The sequence below is a fragment of the Epinephelus lanceolatus genome, chromosome 14 (assembly GCF_041903045.1).
Source record: "Epinephelus lanceolatus isolate andai-2023 chromosome 14, ASM4190304v1, whole genome shotgun sequence".
Classification (NCBI taxonomy): domain Eukaryota; kingdom Metazoa; phylum Chordata; class Actinopteri; order Perciformes; family Serranidae; genus Epinephelus; species Epinephelus lanceolatus.
Window position 1 is genome coordinate 14,154,005 of NC_135747.1, and position 17,876 is coordinate 14,171,880.

At 41.8% G+C, this 17,876-nt stretch overlaps 2 protein-coding genes across 2 annotated transcripts; both read right to left on the reverse strand.

Annotated features, from left to right (window-relative positions):
- Positions 1–151: 151 nt before the first annotated feature.
- On the reverse strand, positions 152–13,234 carry cfap65 (cilia and flagella associated protein 65). The gene is made up of 35 exons (XM_033618166.2): positions 13,121–13,234; positions 12,740–12,822; positions 12,164–12,351; positions 11,946–12,048; positions 11,356–11,522; positions 10,879–11,090; positions 10,305–10,441; positions 9,993–10,218; positions 9,581–9,849; positions 9,282–9,476; positions 8,914–9,149; positions 8,615–8,771; positions 8,339–8,467; positions 7,823–8,074; positions 7,577–7,716; positions 7,373–7,457; positions 7,100–7,246; positions 6,763–6,928; positions 6,199–6,327; positions 5,879–6,092; positions 5,580–5,708; positions 5,199–5,289; positions 4,975–5,060; positions 4,821–4,887; positions 4,446–4,556; positions 3,895–4,086; positions 3,463–3,618; positions 3,136–3,279; positions 2,832–2,948; positions 2,508–2,642; positions 2,374–2,424; positions 2,037–2,242; positions 1,688–1,819; positions 1,106–1,489; positions 152–979 (listed from the first exon to the last, which is right to left on the reverse strand). Exons 2-35 carry the CDS (start codon positions 12,818–12,820, stop codon positions 844–846), a joined length of 5,370 nt encoding a protein of 1,789 aa, XP_033474057.2. The 5' UTR covers positions 12,821–12,822; positions 13,121–13,234; the 3' UTR covers positions 152–843.
- A 273-nt stretch (positions 13,235–13,507) lies between these two features.
- On the reverse strand, positions 13,508–16,806 carry LOC117251591 (motor neuron and pancreas homeobox protein 1-like). The gene is made up of 3 exons (XM_033618052.2): positions 16,188–16,806; positions 15,061–15,221; positions 13,508–14,846 (listed from the first exon to the last, which is right to left on the reverse strand). The coding sequence occupies exons 1-3, from the start codon at positions 16,648–16,650 to the stop codon at positions 14,520–14,522; spliced, it is 951 nt and encodes a 316-aa protein (XP_033473943.1). The 5' UTR covers positions 16,651–16,806; the 3' UTR covers positions 13,508–14,519.
- Positions 16,807–17,876: the final 1,070 nt, after the last annotated feature.

Below are 17,876 nucleotides of genomic sequence, written 5' to 3' on the forward strand. Positions count from 1 at the left end.
CATTGCCTTTTATCCTTATTATCCTCTGGACTGGTGGTTGATTCTTCAAAGCAGGAAACACTGATTACTGAGGTATTGAACAGATTTGCATTTAACAGTCAATAACCGCTATGAAGACATTCCCCTTCTCTACAATTTGCCATATTGTTAAGGGCTGCTGATCAGACATACAGCAACACATTGAAAAAAAATGGACTTGAGGCATATGGTTACAAAATGAGAAATGACTGAATGACTGAGTGAAATCCAAATGTTCTGTAAATGTGTCTGTGCAATATGACGGGAAAATGAAGTCAGACAAAGACAGCTTTTAAATACTGCTGACCCTCTGTTTTTTCAAGCATACAAGATTCTTGTCTCTCTAATCTTGTCAGTTTTACATGCGGTGTGATACTGCATTCAGATGTCATCTTTTAGTCTTGCAAAATGTCACACAAATGCGATAAGAAGCAAAATGTAGGACACACTACATCTTGGCCAAGTAACCTGTGTTACGTTTTAAATCACCGCCACAGTGTGAAGTTTCCATGTCTCTCACTGACATACCATTCAAGTTTTTGGATAAAGTGTAAAACCAAAGGATTCCAATAACTCAAAATCTCTGTTATTATTGTCCAAAACATTTGGTAACATCTTCATACAACTGAAACATACACATACAAATGTTAGTGGGGGAGTTTATGACAAATGAGGCTGCAAAGACTAGGACAAAGAGGCATGAGAAAAGCAGTTGGGACGGACAGAAAATGGATAGCTCTGTATGGGATACAGGAAAGCTAAAGTTTATGTGTCAGGGCAAAATGAATGAGGAAAAGACAAAAGCTGATGGACAATATGTTGGATTTAAATGGATACAGCAGAGTGAGTTGGACCTCTGGGGCGTTGAGTAGATGGTGAGACTTTCATCCCTGCTGGTTCCCTTCTGTTTCTCGAACGTTCTCCCTCCTCCTCAGCCGTGGCTCCGAACATCCTCCTGGTTCTAATAGAACACACACTATGTTAGCCATATCTTATTTCTGACTAATGCAACAAACAGAGGTGGAAGGTATCACTACCAGAGCTATTGTACTGTAAGTGTTTGTGTACACTGTGTGTTTGTCTTCACCTTGTGGAAACAGGTGGCAACATAATAGTGCAGGGGTGTGCTGTGAGGACAGGCTCTCCTCTGACAGCTTCCATCATCAGGTTCTGGAGGGTGTTCAGCAGAAAATCCTCACTTATGTCAGCAGGCATGTGTTCAGCGTGTGGCGTGTTTTGTTTTGGGGGCCCTTTTCTCGAACATCTCGTAATTCCCTCACTGTCCACTGGGTTGTGCTGTTCTGCTTGCCCAGCCAGCATCCCACTCAACAGACCCTCAGGATGGGGTGTAGGGTGAGGAAATGGAGATGAGGAGCATGGATGGGGACTAGTTTCTTGAAGCTGGTAGGTGATAGGCTTAAATGGAAGAGTAAATAGAGACTGGGTAAAGGCTGGATCATCTAGTATGGACCTGTGAGAAGAGAGGGAGAGAGACACATTAATACACACACACACACACACACACACACACACTTGCAACAAGGTCCATTTACATATAAGCTAAGCCTAAATTCCATCTACTTTCAAACAGTTGGTGGTGCAAGGGTCTAGGTAGATGATTGAATTTAAGTCTTTACTCTGCGTATCTAGGTGTCTGTGTAACTGTTACCTGAGCAGAGAGGTGAGTACGTGCATTGTGATGTCTCTATCAGGGCCTTGTATCGTTGAAGGCAGCCCAGCAGGGAGGGATGTGCTTGATGAAGTGGTTTCCAGTTGCTGGGACCTGCCTGACTGGAGGCACCTAAGGAAGACAGCACAGATGCAAATGTTTCTACTCCTACAATAGAATACAGATCAGGCTCTTCAGGGTGCTTAACATAAGTCACAACTCATTTACTAAATCCTGAATAACGTCTTGTATGAACATTAGCATAAAGGACACTCTTTATAAAAAATGTGCATCAAAGTTCAGTCCATCTTAGTTGCTGTGAAGTGTGATCTGAGTAGGAATGCTTTACCGATAGTGTTGATCAGGGAAGTGTGTAAGGTACTCTAGAAGCCTGTGGGAGTGTGCTGTAACTCCCAGATGCAGCAGAGCAGGCTGAGGGGGCTCAGGATGTCTCCATGTTTTTGCTGTTTCCCGCTGTGCCCGCCGCTCCGCTTTTGTTAGCTTGATACATATCATGCCCACTGTCTCACAACTACCACTGATAGGAGGAAGAGTCTGGAGGCGACAGAAATTGAGTCATAAAGATGCAGTCACAATGAAGACATGCTTGATAAATGTCTCAGATGTTCACTTTTTTTTTTTTACTGCATGTCTATAAATGAATTTGATTACTATAGTATTTACACCTTGTATTTCCTGAATGGAGGCCCTTTTCTTACTGGAGCTGCTACAGGTTCCTGTAACAAAACAAAGGGTAAATAAAGGGAACGAAAACTGTCATATCACTGTCAAAAATACGACTCTGAACGTGAGGAAGGACCTTATCTATCAGAACTCCTGGGCTTTCTGTAAGATTTTTGTCCGTGATTGTGAATTCATCTCGCTGTCTCTGTTTCTCTTCCTCCCAACGCTGCAATGCATCACGATACAGAGCTAGTGCAGCTTCCTGGATAACCTAGGGAGAAGAGGAGAGAACATCTTGCATCATCCATAATTTGCAGAAAAGTTTAACTTTAAACGTCCGCCAAACCAGGACGTCAGTGTCATTGAATATTGGACATTAATTCACCAGGCTCAAAAAAACAAGCAGAACCCTTATGCCACTTAATGCAGCTTTAAATCTACACCAGCGCTGCTGCAGTACCTGACAGACAACATCTAGCTGATAAACAGTGGGGTAGTCAGTAGAGGTGAAGGTAAGGACACAAAGGGCACTCTCCCCTGGACACAGATGACCTCGCTCTGGTTGGATCTGCACCACCTGACAACACAAAACACACAGACAGATATGGGAGAATCACTGATATACAACCTGCATATCTTTGTGTTGTCTATAAAAGACATGCCGATGCAAAAAGGGTAGATCTATGTGTGTCTTCCTCAAAATGCTGAAATCTACTTACTGTCATGCAACATTATTCACAGGCTACATGAGCACCTTTCTGTACCTGCTGATTGCTCTGCTGCAGCAGGTCCCATGTATAGTGGATAGTGTCTGTGTGGGACACATTGGTCAGGAAGAGGATTCGTGAAGATTGTGAGCACACAGGGATGTCGCCAAGAGAGACACTGTCCTCAGACAGGGATACTACCTACACACACACACACACACACACACACACACACACAGACACACACACATTGAGATGCATGTATACAGCCTCAGATGGTCACTGACACAAAAACAAGAGGACTTAAAAAGAGTAGGCTGCTGGCATTCTGCAGAATGAATTTAAGTTAAATTAGGAATTGAAAAGATTTTGAAAACCTCTTACCTGTCCTGGAAACAGCAGCCTCTGGACAAAGGGTGCAGTTGCCTCAGTATCACATGTAAATGGGTTTTTGGAGCCCCGTGTAGGAGAATTAAACCCACATCCCTCAAACCTCACCAGCGTGGAGTCCCCATCTTGGACATGGATAGGAATCTCCATCTGATGATGCACAAAAACAGACTCAAAATCACAGGTTGTACATTTAGGTACTTACCTAACAGCAGTAATGCTTTGGTGTGTGTCATTATTCTGAATAAATGGATGAATAAAAAGTAATTAAATTGTTTCTTTGTATATCCATCTAAGTATACCAACTTCTGCTGGTGACAGTGAAGAGGAAACAGGCTGCCTACAATATAAGCTGCCCAAACCAGTTGCATAAAAGGTTTAAGGGGACAGTGGTGAGAAGGCAGGGGAGAATGGCTCGATCATTACTTGGTACTTCTTAGCTTCCAATGGAGAGAAGATCCATTCCAACATGGCCGTCATCCCAGGTAGGACCTCTCCCTCTGGATTGAGGCAGCACAGCACTGGATGGTTAAAGTTGTGCGCCTGTAGCTGTGACAGCACAGCTGTGTCCACCTCATAATGGACTGGCACTGCACCACCATTGTGTAACTCATACATCTGTAGGACAAACAAAGATATACAGGTGCAAAGTCACACGGGTTTTCTATCCTTTTAGGGAATCTCAGGTTGTAATGTAACAATGCAGTCCAACACTGGACGATGGATTTCCAAACACAGTTATTACAGAAGCTGAATTCATCGCTTTGTCTTTGTATGAACAAATCAAACAAAAGATTTTTCATTTTGATTCCGCTGCTGCAAGTGAAATCACAAGGAAAATTAATGATAGCTGTTTCACTTAATATGGTTTCATATACGAAATATTATACTATCAATCAGAGTGCAATACATTTCAGCTCACTGCTCACTGTGAATGTGCCGCTCTTAAAAGGCTTTATGTGACAGGAATTACACACCTGCCTTGGAGGAGTATAGTCCCTAATGGTAACCGAAGTGAAGACATGTCGCTTGGAGGCAAAGTGGAGATACGGCCTGTCTCTCTCCACCGTTACCCCCTGAAAGTTCAGCTGCATACAGAACCACAAGACATGCACGTGGAGTTCAAATAAAATATCCAACAAATATAAAGTTCACCATACTTGGTGATACATGTTAGGTAAGTGGATTTCTCCAGCTTTCCAGAAAAAAAGGAAAATATAGGAATAGTACTACTGATATAAAACTGTGGAATTTTAAATTTGATTCTACAAGTACAGTTGAGTGAATTTTGTGTGTTGTTAGACTTGAATGAATTTGAGCCTCATGCAAGTTTATATAGATTTTTGCCTCACCCAGATCTCTCTGCCATAAGAAAGTTTGAACACAACAGGAAGCCGATCTGTTCCAGCGAAGTCATGGCTGAGATAGACGACATTTAGATTATTGTAGGATCATGTTATTAGTGCCATCTGATTTCTGTGATGTCTCATTTCAACCATCTCTGACCTGTAGGTGAAGCGTACTGCCATCTGCTGGCCAGGGAGCAAAGTTCCAGAACGGGGAGTAACGCTGAACAGATGGTTGTCTTGAACCTGTTGATGTGATCGAGAAATGTTTGCATCTCTAAATTTTCAAAATTATGTGAAATGTTACAATCTTGGTGCATTTCAATCCCATAGTTATATTTAAAATTTCGTCATGTTTTTGGATAAAGAGGGGACATGTCAAACCTTCATCTGGTGCAGTTCGGTGCTGCTAAACTCTCCGGTCTCAGCCCAGTACTCCAACTCTATTTGTTGGTCCTCTGGAAACAAGAATGCCCTATATTAAAAAGAAGAGAGGCCAAAAGTCAGTTAATCAAAGATTTCAAAGAGTGGTAGGAAAAGGCCTATTCAAATTGACCCTATCAAGCTCTACTCCACAGTCCACAGTCGAATGGAGTCAGTTGGTAAAATGGTAAAATGATTAGCTGTATACAACAGTCTGGTCTGGTATACTGTACTGTGCTGTATACATAAATTGAGCAATTTATAACAAATATAAATAGAATGCAAATGCAGTTATCTTTGACTTGGATTTTCTGTATTTCCAGCAGTCTGGTTGTTACTCACCAGTCTACAGGGATGGATCCAGGGTTGTGAAACATAAACACAAAAGTTGAGGGCTCTGAATTCAGGGGAGCAGCACTGAAGTTGAAGTCCAACATGGCTTTGGTGAAAACGGAAGGACAACTGCTCACACTAGCGGGAGGAAAAAAAGACAGTCATGCACACTCCACATCTTGACAATGTAGATGCAGGATATCTCTTAAAACAGTATTATGTAACTATTATTCACAAAAAATATCTGTTGTGATCTTTAATTGTGTTTTCAGAGTTAATGTCAAGCATTAACATATTCTGCCACTAACCTGTGCCTGGTAGGCGTTCTGTAGGTGAGTTCTACAGGGGAGGGGCTGGACAGCATGTGCTCATTGAGGCTGTCCAGTGAGAAGAGTTTCCACAGGTGCACTTTGCTGAGTCTGCCCACATTGCCACCACTGCACACATCGATAACCTGGAGGGTGGGAAACACGCCCTGAGCTCGCACTTCACACACTGCCTGGGGAGGAGAGGATACAAACCCTGGGAAGAGAGACAGATATAGGAAGGGAGAGGTCAGTAGGTGTTAAGGATAAAGAAAAATGGCAGAATATATATTTAGTTTTGTAGCATCTGTGTTTCTATCTACCGCTGGTATTCAGCATCTGATAGCTGATGGTCCACAGGTACTGGGCTCGTCTGTGTGGTCTGACAGTGGCTCGGAGCAGCATTGTGGAGTGCGAGGCAATGGTTCCCCTCTTACAGTCCAGCTGTAGGGCTAGAGAGTGAAACAGGACACAAGTAGTCTACAACACTGGTTCAGCTATATCTATATCTATTATAATCAGTAGTGGATTTTGTCTCCACTTTAGTGTCTGTCATCATATGGTCATAGTTTTAGTTAAGTCAGACAGGTGAGGTCACAGCACTGGTGCTGACTTAGCATTGGCATTGTTTAAGTTACTTTTCATACAAACCAATATGGAACCATTGGTTTGGTTGAATGGTTACCCTAAAAGATGGGAAATATTTTATTTACAGCACATTAAATGGTTGATTGGTCTCAGTAATGCTATGGTGCAATTGTGTGATGGGCTGGGAAGACAAACAGATTGTGCAGCAATGACTTACTGACAGGTGCACGTTTGAATTAAATACTATCATGTAAACACAGTACGTAAAAGACAGCATGAACTTTACAAAAGGAGAGTACCATTTGGCTCAGTCTCGGGGTCGTAAGTAAGCTCCCTATCCAGAAGTATCTGCCGTACAGAGATACCAAAGGAAACAGAACAGGGGCTGTTGTTTACAAGAGGAATTTGAATCGACTGACAGCTTCCAACCAGAGTCTCCCCAACATCCAGAACTGCTGTCTCTGCCTGGGGAGGAAACAAAAATGCATGCACTGCTTAGGTTTCAGAGTAATTTACACTCCAGAATGTGAATGCAACAGCCATTCAAATTTGTTGAAAATTCACATACAGTTCCAGTGCATGTCCACATGAACATACACACACATAAAAATCAAACAAACACCATGACATTCCCACCTCTATAAAGCCTTTAGAACCCATCCCCACCACTTTAAGGGTAAGCTGTGACTTGTTACATCCTGGAGTCTGGACCGGCCAGAAGGTGAGAGTGGGTTTAAGTGTGTATATTTTTTCTGCCAGTGGGCTAAAGGACCATATCTGGACCTGTAACATCAATAAGTTGAAAACAGTTTAAAGAAAATGTAAATGAACTTGGTTGCTAATGTTGTTTTGATCAGATGCACAGTCTCTGCTTGCATAAATGTATGTATGATTCATTCAGTCTCTCACTGAGCTCTCATTGGGATGTAGTTCACCAGCATCTGGTTCAACAGAGATAAGCTCCTGGTCTGGCTCTGGAATGCTCCATTGGAATCTATCAAAAAAAGGACAATTACAGAAAGCCAGCTGTAGACAAGATTAATGATGATGGGATAACTCCTGACTACAAACAATACACTGAAAAATGTCACAACAACCATTATGCCAACCAACCGCAGAGGTAGACAGCTGAGGTTCCTGATGTGGTGAGAGCGCTGCGTAAGTGAACCCACCGCTGTTGGCTGGAAATATAAACTGCCATCTCCTTCCAGAGACACACACAGCTTTTCCACCACACTGACAACTGTCAGTTCCTAAAGGATACAGAGACAGATGCACAGATAAAATAACCTGCAAGCAAAGTGTAGGGAGGGGGATCCCTGCTTTTGTCCTCTCTGTTCTGTGTAGTGTATATAGTACCTTTGTGTGTTTAGCTGCGTTGAGCTGAAGGTGTAAAGTGAACCCTTGTTTGGGACTGTCTTCTGTGGGAGTTGTTCTGAGGGTGAGGATTTGGTGATTCCCCGGCTGGATCAAACCGCAGCTTGGCACCACAGACAAGGATTCTGCCAAAGCAGGGTTTGAGCTGTGATCCAGACAGAAAGTGAGAGGCAGGTCCCCGTGATTGTGGAGGAGAACTGTCCGACGAGAAAGCACACTAAGGGCTGGAAACACCTTAAAAGAAAAAAAAGATCAGTTACCATAGTATCATCTCTTTGTGTATAGCAGTGATACATCTTTTATAATTGTTTCAAAGGAAAGTTTTAGCTTGACAAAGCCTTCATCATTTCTCTAAGGGTAAATGATGATTCAACTTAAATGGCACCTTAATTTTTTGCTGTTTATTGAGAGAATGGAAGAACTATAAATACAGGAAAGACTAGAGGAGGAGGATGAATACAGACAGAGAGAAAACTCTCTCTCCTGCTTGTGTCTCACCACTCGAGGGGGCTTCAGGGAGCAGCATGGGATGAAATGCTCTTTGCCAGGCTGAAAGGAGTGGCCGATGACTCTGACAATCACACACCAGGGTGGACACAGCAGTCGCTCCTCTCTGTGAGAATTGTCCTGCAGCAGCCAAGGATGTAAGAGAAAAGAGTGGCAGCGGCATAAGAGACAGAGCCAGAAACATAAGAGTCTGCCTCCACGGAAATTTGAGTGGGCACAATCACTTAATGTGACAAAATTTTCCTGTAGATTATGAAACAATATTACCTTGTAGTATGCAAAGCACTCAAGTTGCGCTCCGTGCAGAGTATTGAGCTGCTTGGGGTCATAGGTCACTCTGAATGAGGTGGACTTCAGTGGAGCTAGGTCACATGATGAGGGAGAGACAGAGAATGGAGAGTCTTGGGCAGCAGTCCACACCAGGCTTGAGTGGAATCACATGCAACAGAAACCAGATTGAGTATGAAAAACTAAAAACAAATATGCAATTCAAGTTTTGTTTCAAAAAATATATATGTGTGTGGGTAGTGCCATGATAAGCCATAATCCAGGGCAAGCAGGAGTACCTGAGTTTTCCCCTGGTGTGGTTAGTGATGGAGACAGGTTGAGAGGAAACGGATGTGGTAGACAAATAGGAGGATGTTTTGTGATTGAACAGTAGCTCACTGGGCACCACAGATACATGTGGGGATGACAAAGAACTGGAAGAGAGCGGATCCATGACCCCCAAGCAGGATTGGTAATATTCCCCCAGGGGATCTCTGGATACAACACAAGCACTGTCTGGTCTCTGATGTGGCTGCTAAAAAATGACACAGAGAAAGAGTCAGAGACAACACTAAATTGTGCTCTTTACTTGTGACACCTGGTGTTCATATGTTATTTAATGGTTTCTTTGAGGAGACAAATCTTTCATCCCCCTTTAGCACTTTACCTCCTCCAGGGGGCAGAGCACTCCCTGCTGGTCAAAGTGTATGTTATGATCTTCCTGCATGGTATTGCTAGTGTCTGGTGAGTCCTGACTGTGGTACCAGTAGAGCTTGTAAAGAACCAAGTGCTCAGGTTTCAGTATGGCTGGTTGCTGGATCTCCGAGTGACAGGTACCAATCAGGTCAAGGAACACGGGGTCCTGCAAGAGAGAGTAGGTGCGTTGATACGTAAGCAGAATGAATAGTCTTGATGATGTTTGTGTGTGTGCTCGGAGTGTGTATCCATCTTCATACTGGCTCGTACCTTGTGTAGTATGAAACATGCCACTCTTCTGTGATGCGCAATAGGTTGTGTGGGCCTAAAGACTGCCTTCAGTGTGGTATCGCTATTTGGGCATGCAGTGCCACTTGCTGGCTGGATGGAGAACACACTGTGCCCACCACAGTCAAGATCCCATTGGTAGAAAGCCTCAACAGGCGAGGAATTAACCAGTTTCACTGTCTGTACGACTGTTCCTCCCTCCTCTACACAGCCAAAGTCGATCACAGAGGAGGACAAGGAAACTTTGGGACCTAGTAACAAAAAAGAAATACTTTAATTGCTTAAAAAAGTTAAGGAATATACTAGTGAGGTATGCACTTGTCTGTCTTTCTAAGATTGTAAAACAATGTTTTTTTAGATGGTGTATGTGTATGCCTTTCTGTATGTTACCCACCTACACAGTTTCCACTGAGTTTGAGCAGAGTCTCATTGAGTGCCCCTCTACATTTTAGAGATATGTACTCAACAGAGACACTATCCACCACAGCAGGACTATAGGTGACTGTAGCCCGAAGGGAACCACCGGGCACCACTTCGCCCCTAGTCACATCACAGCTGAACTCTGACCCCAACAAAGGCACCACACTGGACAGTCGCGAAAGAGAGAAAGATGCAGTTACCTATAACAGAGGAGTATGAAGAGCGGTGAGAGAGAAGATCATTGAGAGTGCACATTTGCGTTTGTGTATCTTTGTGCACTGCTCACAGGGGAGGGGTTGAAGATGTCAAAGTGTTTCTGCAAACTTTGGCTGACTGCCACAGAGTCGAAGTGTAGCACTGGACAACGCTTTTCTCTTTCATCCATGGTATCTGGATTTCTCAGCTGAAGACAGGGGTACTTAGCTAAAAAGAAAACCACAGGCAAGTTAAGAGAAGAGAGTGTTGGTTCTTCATCTCTTTTCACAAAGTATTCTGAGAATAACTTAATAGCCAGTTGTCATATGGTTCAATCCATAATGACAGAGGCATATTATCAGCACATCAAGAATATAAATTGCAATTAAAATCAAAACAAATATGGATGCACATCTCTTACTCAAATTTGCATAGTTAACCAAAGAGTGGAGTTCTGCTGGGAAATGTGACCACAAAATGTGCCCCAAATAATATTTGTTTAGGCGTTGATCATACAGTTCATAGCACTGATTTATGTGTCTGCCTATGTTTTCAAAGCTGGTAAGTTTAATTGGTAACCTTAAATCCATCTGACATGTACTGGATCCAAAATCTGTAAAATAATTAACCTCATCTTGTCCTGGCTTAGCTGCTAGTTACAATACCTAGTCCCTGCAGCAGAACACTGCAGCAGCAGCTCTGTGCCTCGTCCCCTTCTTCCCCGAACCTGCAGTTGACCTGTTGCTGGTACACCAGCGCCTTTTGTGGTCGGAAGACTACAGTTATGTCACACTCCTGGCCAGGCTTCAACAGGCCTTGCTCAGGGCTTAGCTGGAATGGTGCTGTGCACTTCCACTGGAAGCATGTCTGGAGTTTACTGTGGGAGGAAGTGCAGGCAAAAAAATAGGGAAGACACAAAAAAAGATAAGAGGGACTGATTAACAAGTGTGAAGTAGAGTGAAGGAGGAAAGAGTAAAGAGTCTGACATAATTTGTCCATTTCCTGGCTGCAAAGCACAAACACACAACTAAGAATGTAAACACACTAAAAATACATTCATACAAAGCATTCTGCTTCCTTTCGTCCCTGATTATTCATCCCTCCAACAATACTGCATTTGTCAAAAACACACTCATATGTACCTGACATTTTTGAGCAGAAAAGTAGTATGGGAGGAGTTCTCCACAGCACAGAGTGGCAGCAGCACAGAGTCAGGCACCTCCAGAGCATGGCAGGGAATGGTGGCACGGAGGTGAACTTGGAAGCTGCCATCTTTACCTTGAAACTCAATAGTGTCTTCATACTCACACTGATCCAAGCAGTCAGGCAGACACCCAGACACAGACAGAAAATATGAAACAGGAAATGTTGATCATGTTACATCTCTTTAACTGTTATCTGAATAACTGTTTTGCATCTTCTTAAAACCATACATGCTTCATGTGGTGCCGTAAGTAATTTTGTTCACACAACTTTTTTCTGCTCAACAAAGACTAGCCTATTACTCCTAAATGAATAATAATGGTCTCTAATTTTCTCAGTTCCTTTTTATCTCTCACCACTCTAAAATTATTATTTAAACCTATCTGTCCATTTATAATGGTGAGATTGCACATTTATTTGTCTTAAATGTAAATAAGCCCATATTTGAAACCCCTAAAGCAAAAATTCTTTCAAAGTACTTATGAAATCTATTGATAGATGCAATTTTGTATAAGTTCTGATGTGTTACCCTCTGGAGTGGTCTAAAGCTGACTGGAATGGAGTAAGAAGTCCCAGGGCTGATGACAATCACCTGGGGAACCAAGGTGCTGAAAAACTTAGACACTGGAGGCCTGTTAAGGGATAAACAATAGGATGTGATTATCAATTTTATATTGCTTTGGTTGGAAGTAAACAATAAACAGTAACTGGTAAAAATACTTGAGCTTCTAAGTGCGTTTATAAGACCTGACGTGTAGCTTTTGCAGCTTGTTGTGAATATTTTTTAACACTACTGTCTTAGTGAACTCTCTTTGCAGGTCCCAGTCCTCCCAGACCAGCTCTGGCTTCAATTCCAGCCCTAAGAAGCAGCTTCTTTGGCTGGATGCTTGTCGCTGGTACTTTCCATCCTGCTGCCTCTTGTGAATCCCTGGGTCCTGCCAGTCGAGGCCAGGCGGAGGATGCAAGTTTTGGAAACAGACAAAGATAAATTACCTTTCAAGAAACTGAAGGAGGTCAGAAAACCAGAAAAGCCCACAATCTCTACAAGCACTGAGTAGTGTAATTCAGATTTAGAAGTTTTGTGTTAACATTACATTAACTTAGCAGCCCACCTAGTTGTTTTTTTCCATAGGTAAATAGGCAAAGTAAATGGACAAGGACAGCTTTAAAATATAATACAGATTTAGGGATAGACTGCTGTTGCTCATGGACAATTCTGCCTATTTGGAGAGGGGTGTATACTGATCAGACTGGACACACAGGTTCAGTGAAACTCAGTGTCTGTTAAAAAGGGAAAGCGGTTTCAATTCAAACTTTAGTTACTTTCATATCCTTCCCAGTGGTGAGGGACTTCCATGATGCTCCTGAAGCCAAGGGGTCAGGACCCCGAGCCTCAGCTAACATGGCTGGAAAAGGCAGACGTATTTTATATTAAAACAATAAAATAAAGAAAAGTGTCTCGTGGCTGCCTTATGTTTACCCTGGTTTTGAGATGTTGCAACTTAGCACAGGTGACACATTTATTACAGTCTCACTCTAAGACGTGTCTGACCTAAACAAAGCTAACGTTGAGAGTGTTTTGGAGTTAACGTAAAATAAGACCACAGTTAGCTATTTGCTAACACAAGGAGTACAAAGCTAACAGCTAAACAGAATAAAATTCTTGCTAAATTAAACATGGCTGGTCCAAAAGACAAACCTTACCTTCATTCAAACGTGAAACAATAAATGCTGCAAACTGCTTCTATTCAGTCAATTTTAGTTGTGAAAACACCGCGAACATTAGTCACTACACAGAAGTTTGCTGGCAACGGCGTTACCACGGCAACAAGCAAGTGTCTGTGTCACTATAGTAATTACGGCAGCCGAGGAGAGACCTTTGCAATTCGCGAAGTGGTAGTATTTATTAAACTGGAGAGTGTTTTATTCATGACAAATGGAGAGTGTTTTATTCATGACAAACGATATTGTGACTTGTTATTAAGTTAGTGCCATATTTAATACAAATGTGACTATGAATTGATGACACGAGCAGAAAGTGACTCATGCCACCTCGTTACAAAATAGCTGAATTATTCCTTTAACTGCAAATTGCATTCACTGTCATTCACTCTCAGTGTGAATTTATTGGACTCAACACACATGAATTCAGTTTTATTTTTCAAACTAATCCTCTCCAAAAAACAACAACACTGCTTTAAAAGTAAAATATATTAAATTCTATGATATTAAATTATGCTGACAACATAACATGCTTATTATCAGAGCAGTTTACAAAATACAGGGAAAAATGCCATATTAACAGTACATTCAAATTACCTTACAGTGCATGCAGACACCTCTTTGTGTGTGTGGCTTTAATTAAATATAACATGCAGTTTCAAGAAGATAATACAAAACAAATAGCTGAATATTGTACAACAAAAATTCATAACCATATAGTAAAAAATAGTACATTAGTCATAATAGCATTTTCCTTGCCACACCTAATGCCCTTAAACCTCAGCCTGGTGACTATGAATCCATTTCAAATATTGGTGGAATATTTGTCAAGCATTTGTAACAGACTGTGATGCACTGATGACAATGTAACATTGATATTGTTGACAACATGACTCTCAGAGTTAATTATTCTGTCTCTTTGTCCCTTCCATGAAAGTGCTATAACTCCCCATTCAGTTTATGTACATTCATAGATACACAGGTTCATTGCAGACAACATAGACTCTCAGTGTGTTTGTACGGTTTAAATCACAAGTAAATCATGCACAAAAATGCCCATAATAAGTCAAAATTAATTGTTGATTCTGAAGTCATACTCAGATGGATTAATGACCATTAAACCATCAAATGTCCTGGTACATAAAGATGGCATTATTCTGGTGTGATGTGATTTCATATGCAGCCCAACATGCAGATGTCGACATACCCTTTTGTTAATTTACGAGCTCAAGGCACAGCTATGGCACTATGGGTTGGGCTGTGAAAATGAATGATCCTCTTCATGCCACCGTGTTAGTGCACCTTATTGCACTGTGTAATGTCTTCTCAAGAGTAATAAACATAAAAAAGACGTACAATAAAAGCATGCTGAACTTTATAACTATGGGAAAACCCCACTTCTTGTTCTCGGGCCTCCGTCCTCCTCTGAGTAGGAGCTGTAGTTCCCTGTTCCTCCTCCAGCATGCCTCACGAAGCCTACAGAGCCTAAAGAACCCGCTCTCAGCATCTCTAGCTCCTCTTTAGCGTCCTCATCATCCCCCTCTATCTCATCTTCATCCTCCAGACTCGAGCTGTGTGAATCACTCTGAGGCTTGACACCGTTAATATTCATTCCTGCTCTTTCTGTGTTAGTCAGTGGTGTTGCTTGCTCCTTGGCTTTACGACTTCTCTTCCACTTCATACGTCTGTTCTGGAACCAGATTTTAACCTGGTGAAAAACAACAGTAATCAGTTCTCCTACTCTTAAGTGATTTGTAGCTGGGGGAAGCAATATTTAAAAAGCAGGACAGCATTACCATGTCATAAATAAGGATGGTGGCAAGCTTGATAGCTTGACAGAGAATAGGAAGGATGGGGATCATACACTGAAACACTATTCAACAATTCAGTCCAATACATTCTACAGGCTCTGATTCTCTCACCTGAGTCTCAGTCAGCATGAGTGAAGTGGCCACCTCAAAGCGTTTAGGCCTGGACAGGTACTTGTTGAGTTTGAACTGGTTTTCTAATTCCAGCAGCTGCTGGCTGGTGAAAGCTGTCCTGGGCCTCCGACACTTCCCCAACAAACCTGCTTGGGCTGGGACTGACAGGGGAAAAGACAGAGAAGCAGCGAAACAATAGCAGAGAGGGGGGTTATTCTGTGTATTATTCTGTGTAACACTTTATCATTTTCATCTTTTCCTATAAGAGCTCACTTATTACAAACAGTGGGCCTATGATCAAAGGAGGCCTATAGACGCATTTAAGTGAAAGAAAAACAAAGAAAGAATCATTTGACAGATATTTTTGTGGTGTACAGTATCTTCAAACAAATCTGCACAACACCTTTCAATTTTGTTTCCCTTACACTGTTTAGATCATAGGCCTACCTGCCTGTCTGTTTTATATCTTTTCTCTGTCCATTAACATTTATTGCCATGATGATGTGAGGTCGTGGTGAGAGGATATTGCTTTGGAGGGGTAATAAACCATCACAGGAGACCATTACCTTAATGAATACACTGTAAATGTTATCAGTTGATTAAGTAGGCCTATTTCAGGTGTTACCTTTACCATAAATGGAGCACATGTTTTTATGAGATACATTGTTTTTAAGAGATAGCATCTCAGTGTCACGGTCCTTTCAAAACCAACACACAGGTGTAAAGAGGCTCTAAAAACATTAATAAATTGGCTGTTGACCTCCCCATTACAAAAACACACAACACTAGTGTATGTTTAATAACATTTAATTTTCAATGGGAGGCTTATGAATGATCGATTTGAATTTAATTTTGTATAAGCTGGAGTATAGTTCCTATATCCTGCATTAAAAATTTTAAGTAAATTAGCCTATAAATATACTTTTTATACATTAGATGAAATAATGAATTATGATAACATGAAATATGCCATATAAAAGATGTTATTTACACTTAAATAAGGATAGTAATCTTTTATATATTAAGTATAATAATGCTATTTTAAATTGTTTTGGTTCTCTCACCATCTAAAGTTATAGGAATGATGATAAAGTTTATAACTACAGGAGACAGGGAGATCCGCTCACCTCCATATTCTCCTAATCTGGGTATCATCATCCCGGCTCTGATCCAAGGCTCCAGCGGGAGCGTCGCGGCCCCCTTCAGCTGCTCCGGGTACGGATGGACCAGCTGCGTGAAACCGGGGTATATGAAGGCGGGATGCTGGCCTCCGAGGCCCGCCAGAGGGTACATGGAGCCCGGGTGCATTCCGAGGAGACCCCCTTGGTGGAGAGCAGTAAATCCTGACTGGGACAAGCTGAAGAGCTGGGATTTGGAGGCTAGGACTCTCGGCTGGGCTGGAGAGGAGTTTGTTGTGTTTGGATGAGGGGAAGGCGTCTCTGATCCGCGGTTTGACACCGGACTGCCGCCGGGGCTTCTGCTGTAATATAACCCCGGGGACGCACCGTCGCTGTCCGCTCTCTGCTCCGCGTCGTGCGCCAGTAGCGCATCAATACGAAAGTTTTTAGATTTCTCCAAAGTGGTGGTCATTCTGTCCAATGATGAACTTTGAAATGAAGTGTCTCTAAGTTCTGAGCACACTATGTGAAAGTTATCAGAAACTGCTATAGCCTAGTCACTCCTCTTACCCGAAGAAATGTCCTCGTTCTGACCCACTCCACTTCAGCCCCGTGCGTAAAAACCAGTCCACTCACTCCAACAGTGAGCTGAAAAATTACTCGCACCCAATAGAGCTATAAAGTCTGCTCCATTGTGATTGGCCAGAGCCCTGCAGCTGCTGGTGGAAGGAAAACTCATTAGGAAAAGTAACAATACCACACTGTAGAAATAATCCGTTACAACTAAGACATGCATTAAAATTTTACTCATGTAAAATTACAAAAGCATCTAAATATACTTATGGTAATAAATAAATAAATAATAAATGAATAAATAAATAAAATTACTTATTTTTCAGAATTGCCCTATTCAGAATGATAAAGGCTGGTTATTGCATTATATTTTTTGAAACATGAATGTGTTCTTCACTTCATGTTGTGGCTGGTTAATGTAGGTTTTTTTTTATTATGTTAACTGCTGGGAAGCAGTCAAGTCTTATCTTTATCTATTGCAAAGTAAAAAATCATAATATAATATATTTAATACATTTTGTATTATTAATCTGAATCTACAATGTAACTCGTGATTAAAGGTGTCACATAAGTAAAAAGTACAATATTTGCCTCTGAAATGTAGTAGAGGTATAAAGTGGCAGACAATGGAAATACTCAAGTAAAGTACAAGGACCTCAAAGCTGTACTTAAGTACAGTACCTGAGTAAATGTACTTAGTTGCTTTCCACCACTGCCAGCAGCACAGAGGCTGGGTTAATCATATTGGTGCGCTCCTGTACCAGCTGCATATGTTGGATTTTATATGTCCTTACATGTCATTAGTCCTTAAGCATTCACAATGACATAAGAGTAACGTGCAAGTGACTTATTTTCAGTTTGTCTGTTATCTGTCTGGCAGTTTGACCTCCAGTTCCATGGAGGTCAAACGGTCTGTCTCAGGTGTGACTGGGGTGTAACTTTCTCACACACTGTCTTGCACACAGGCATTGTGTTGCACACACACAAGCATATGAGACACACACACACACATACACAAGCAAACTTGAAAACTATATTGCGTTAATCGCTGTAATCTCACTTTAGAGAGATGGCGAAATTCATTATTTTACAACTAAGTCTTCATTAGGTTTTATTGGCTGCTAA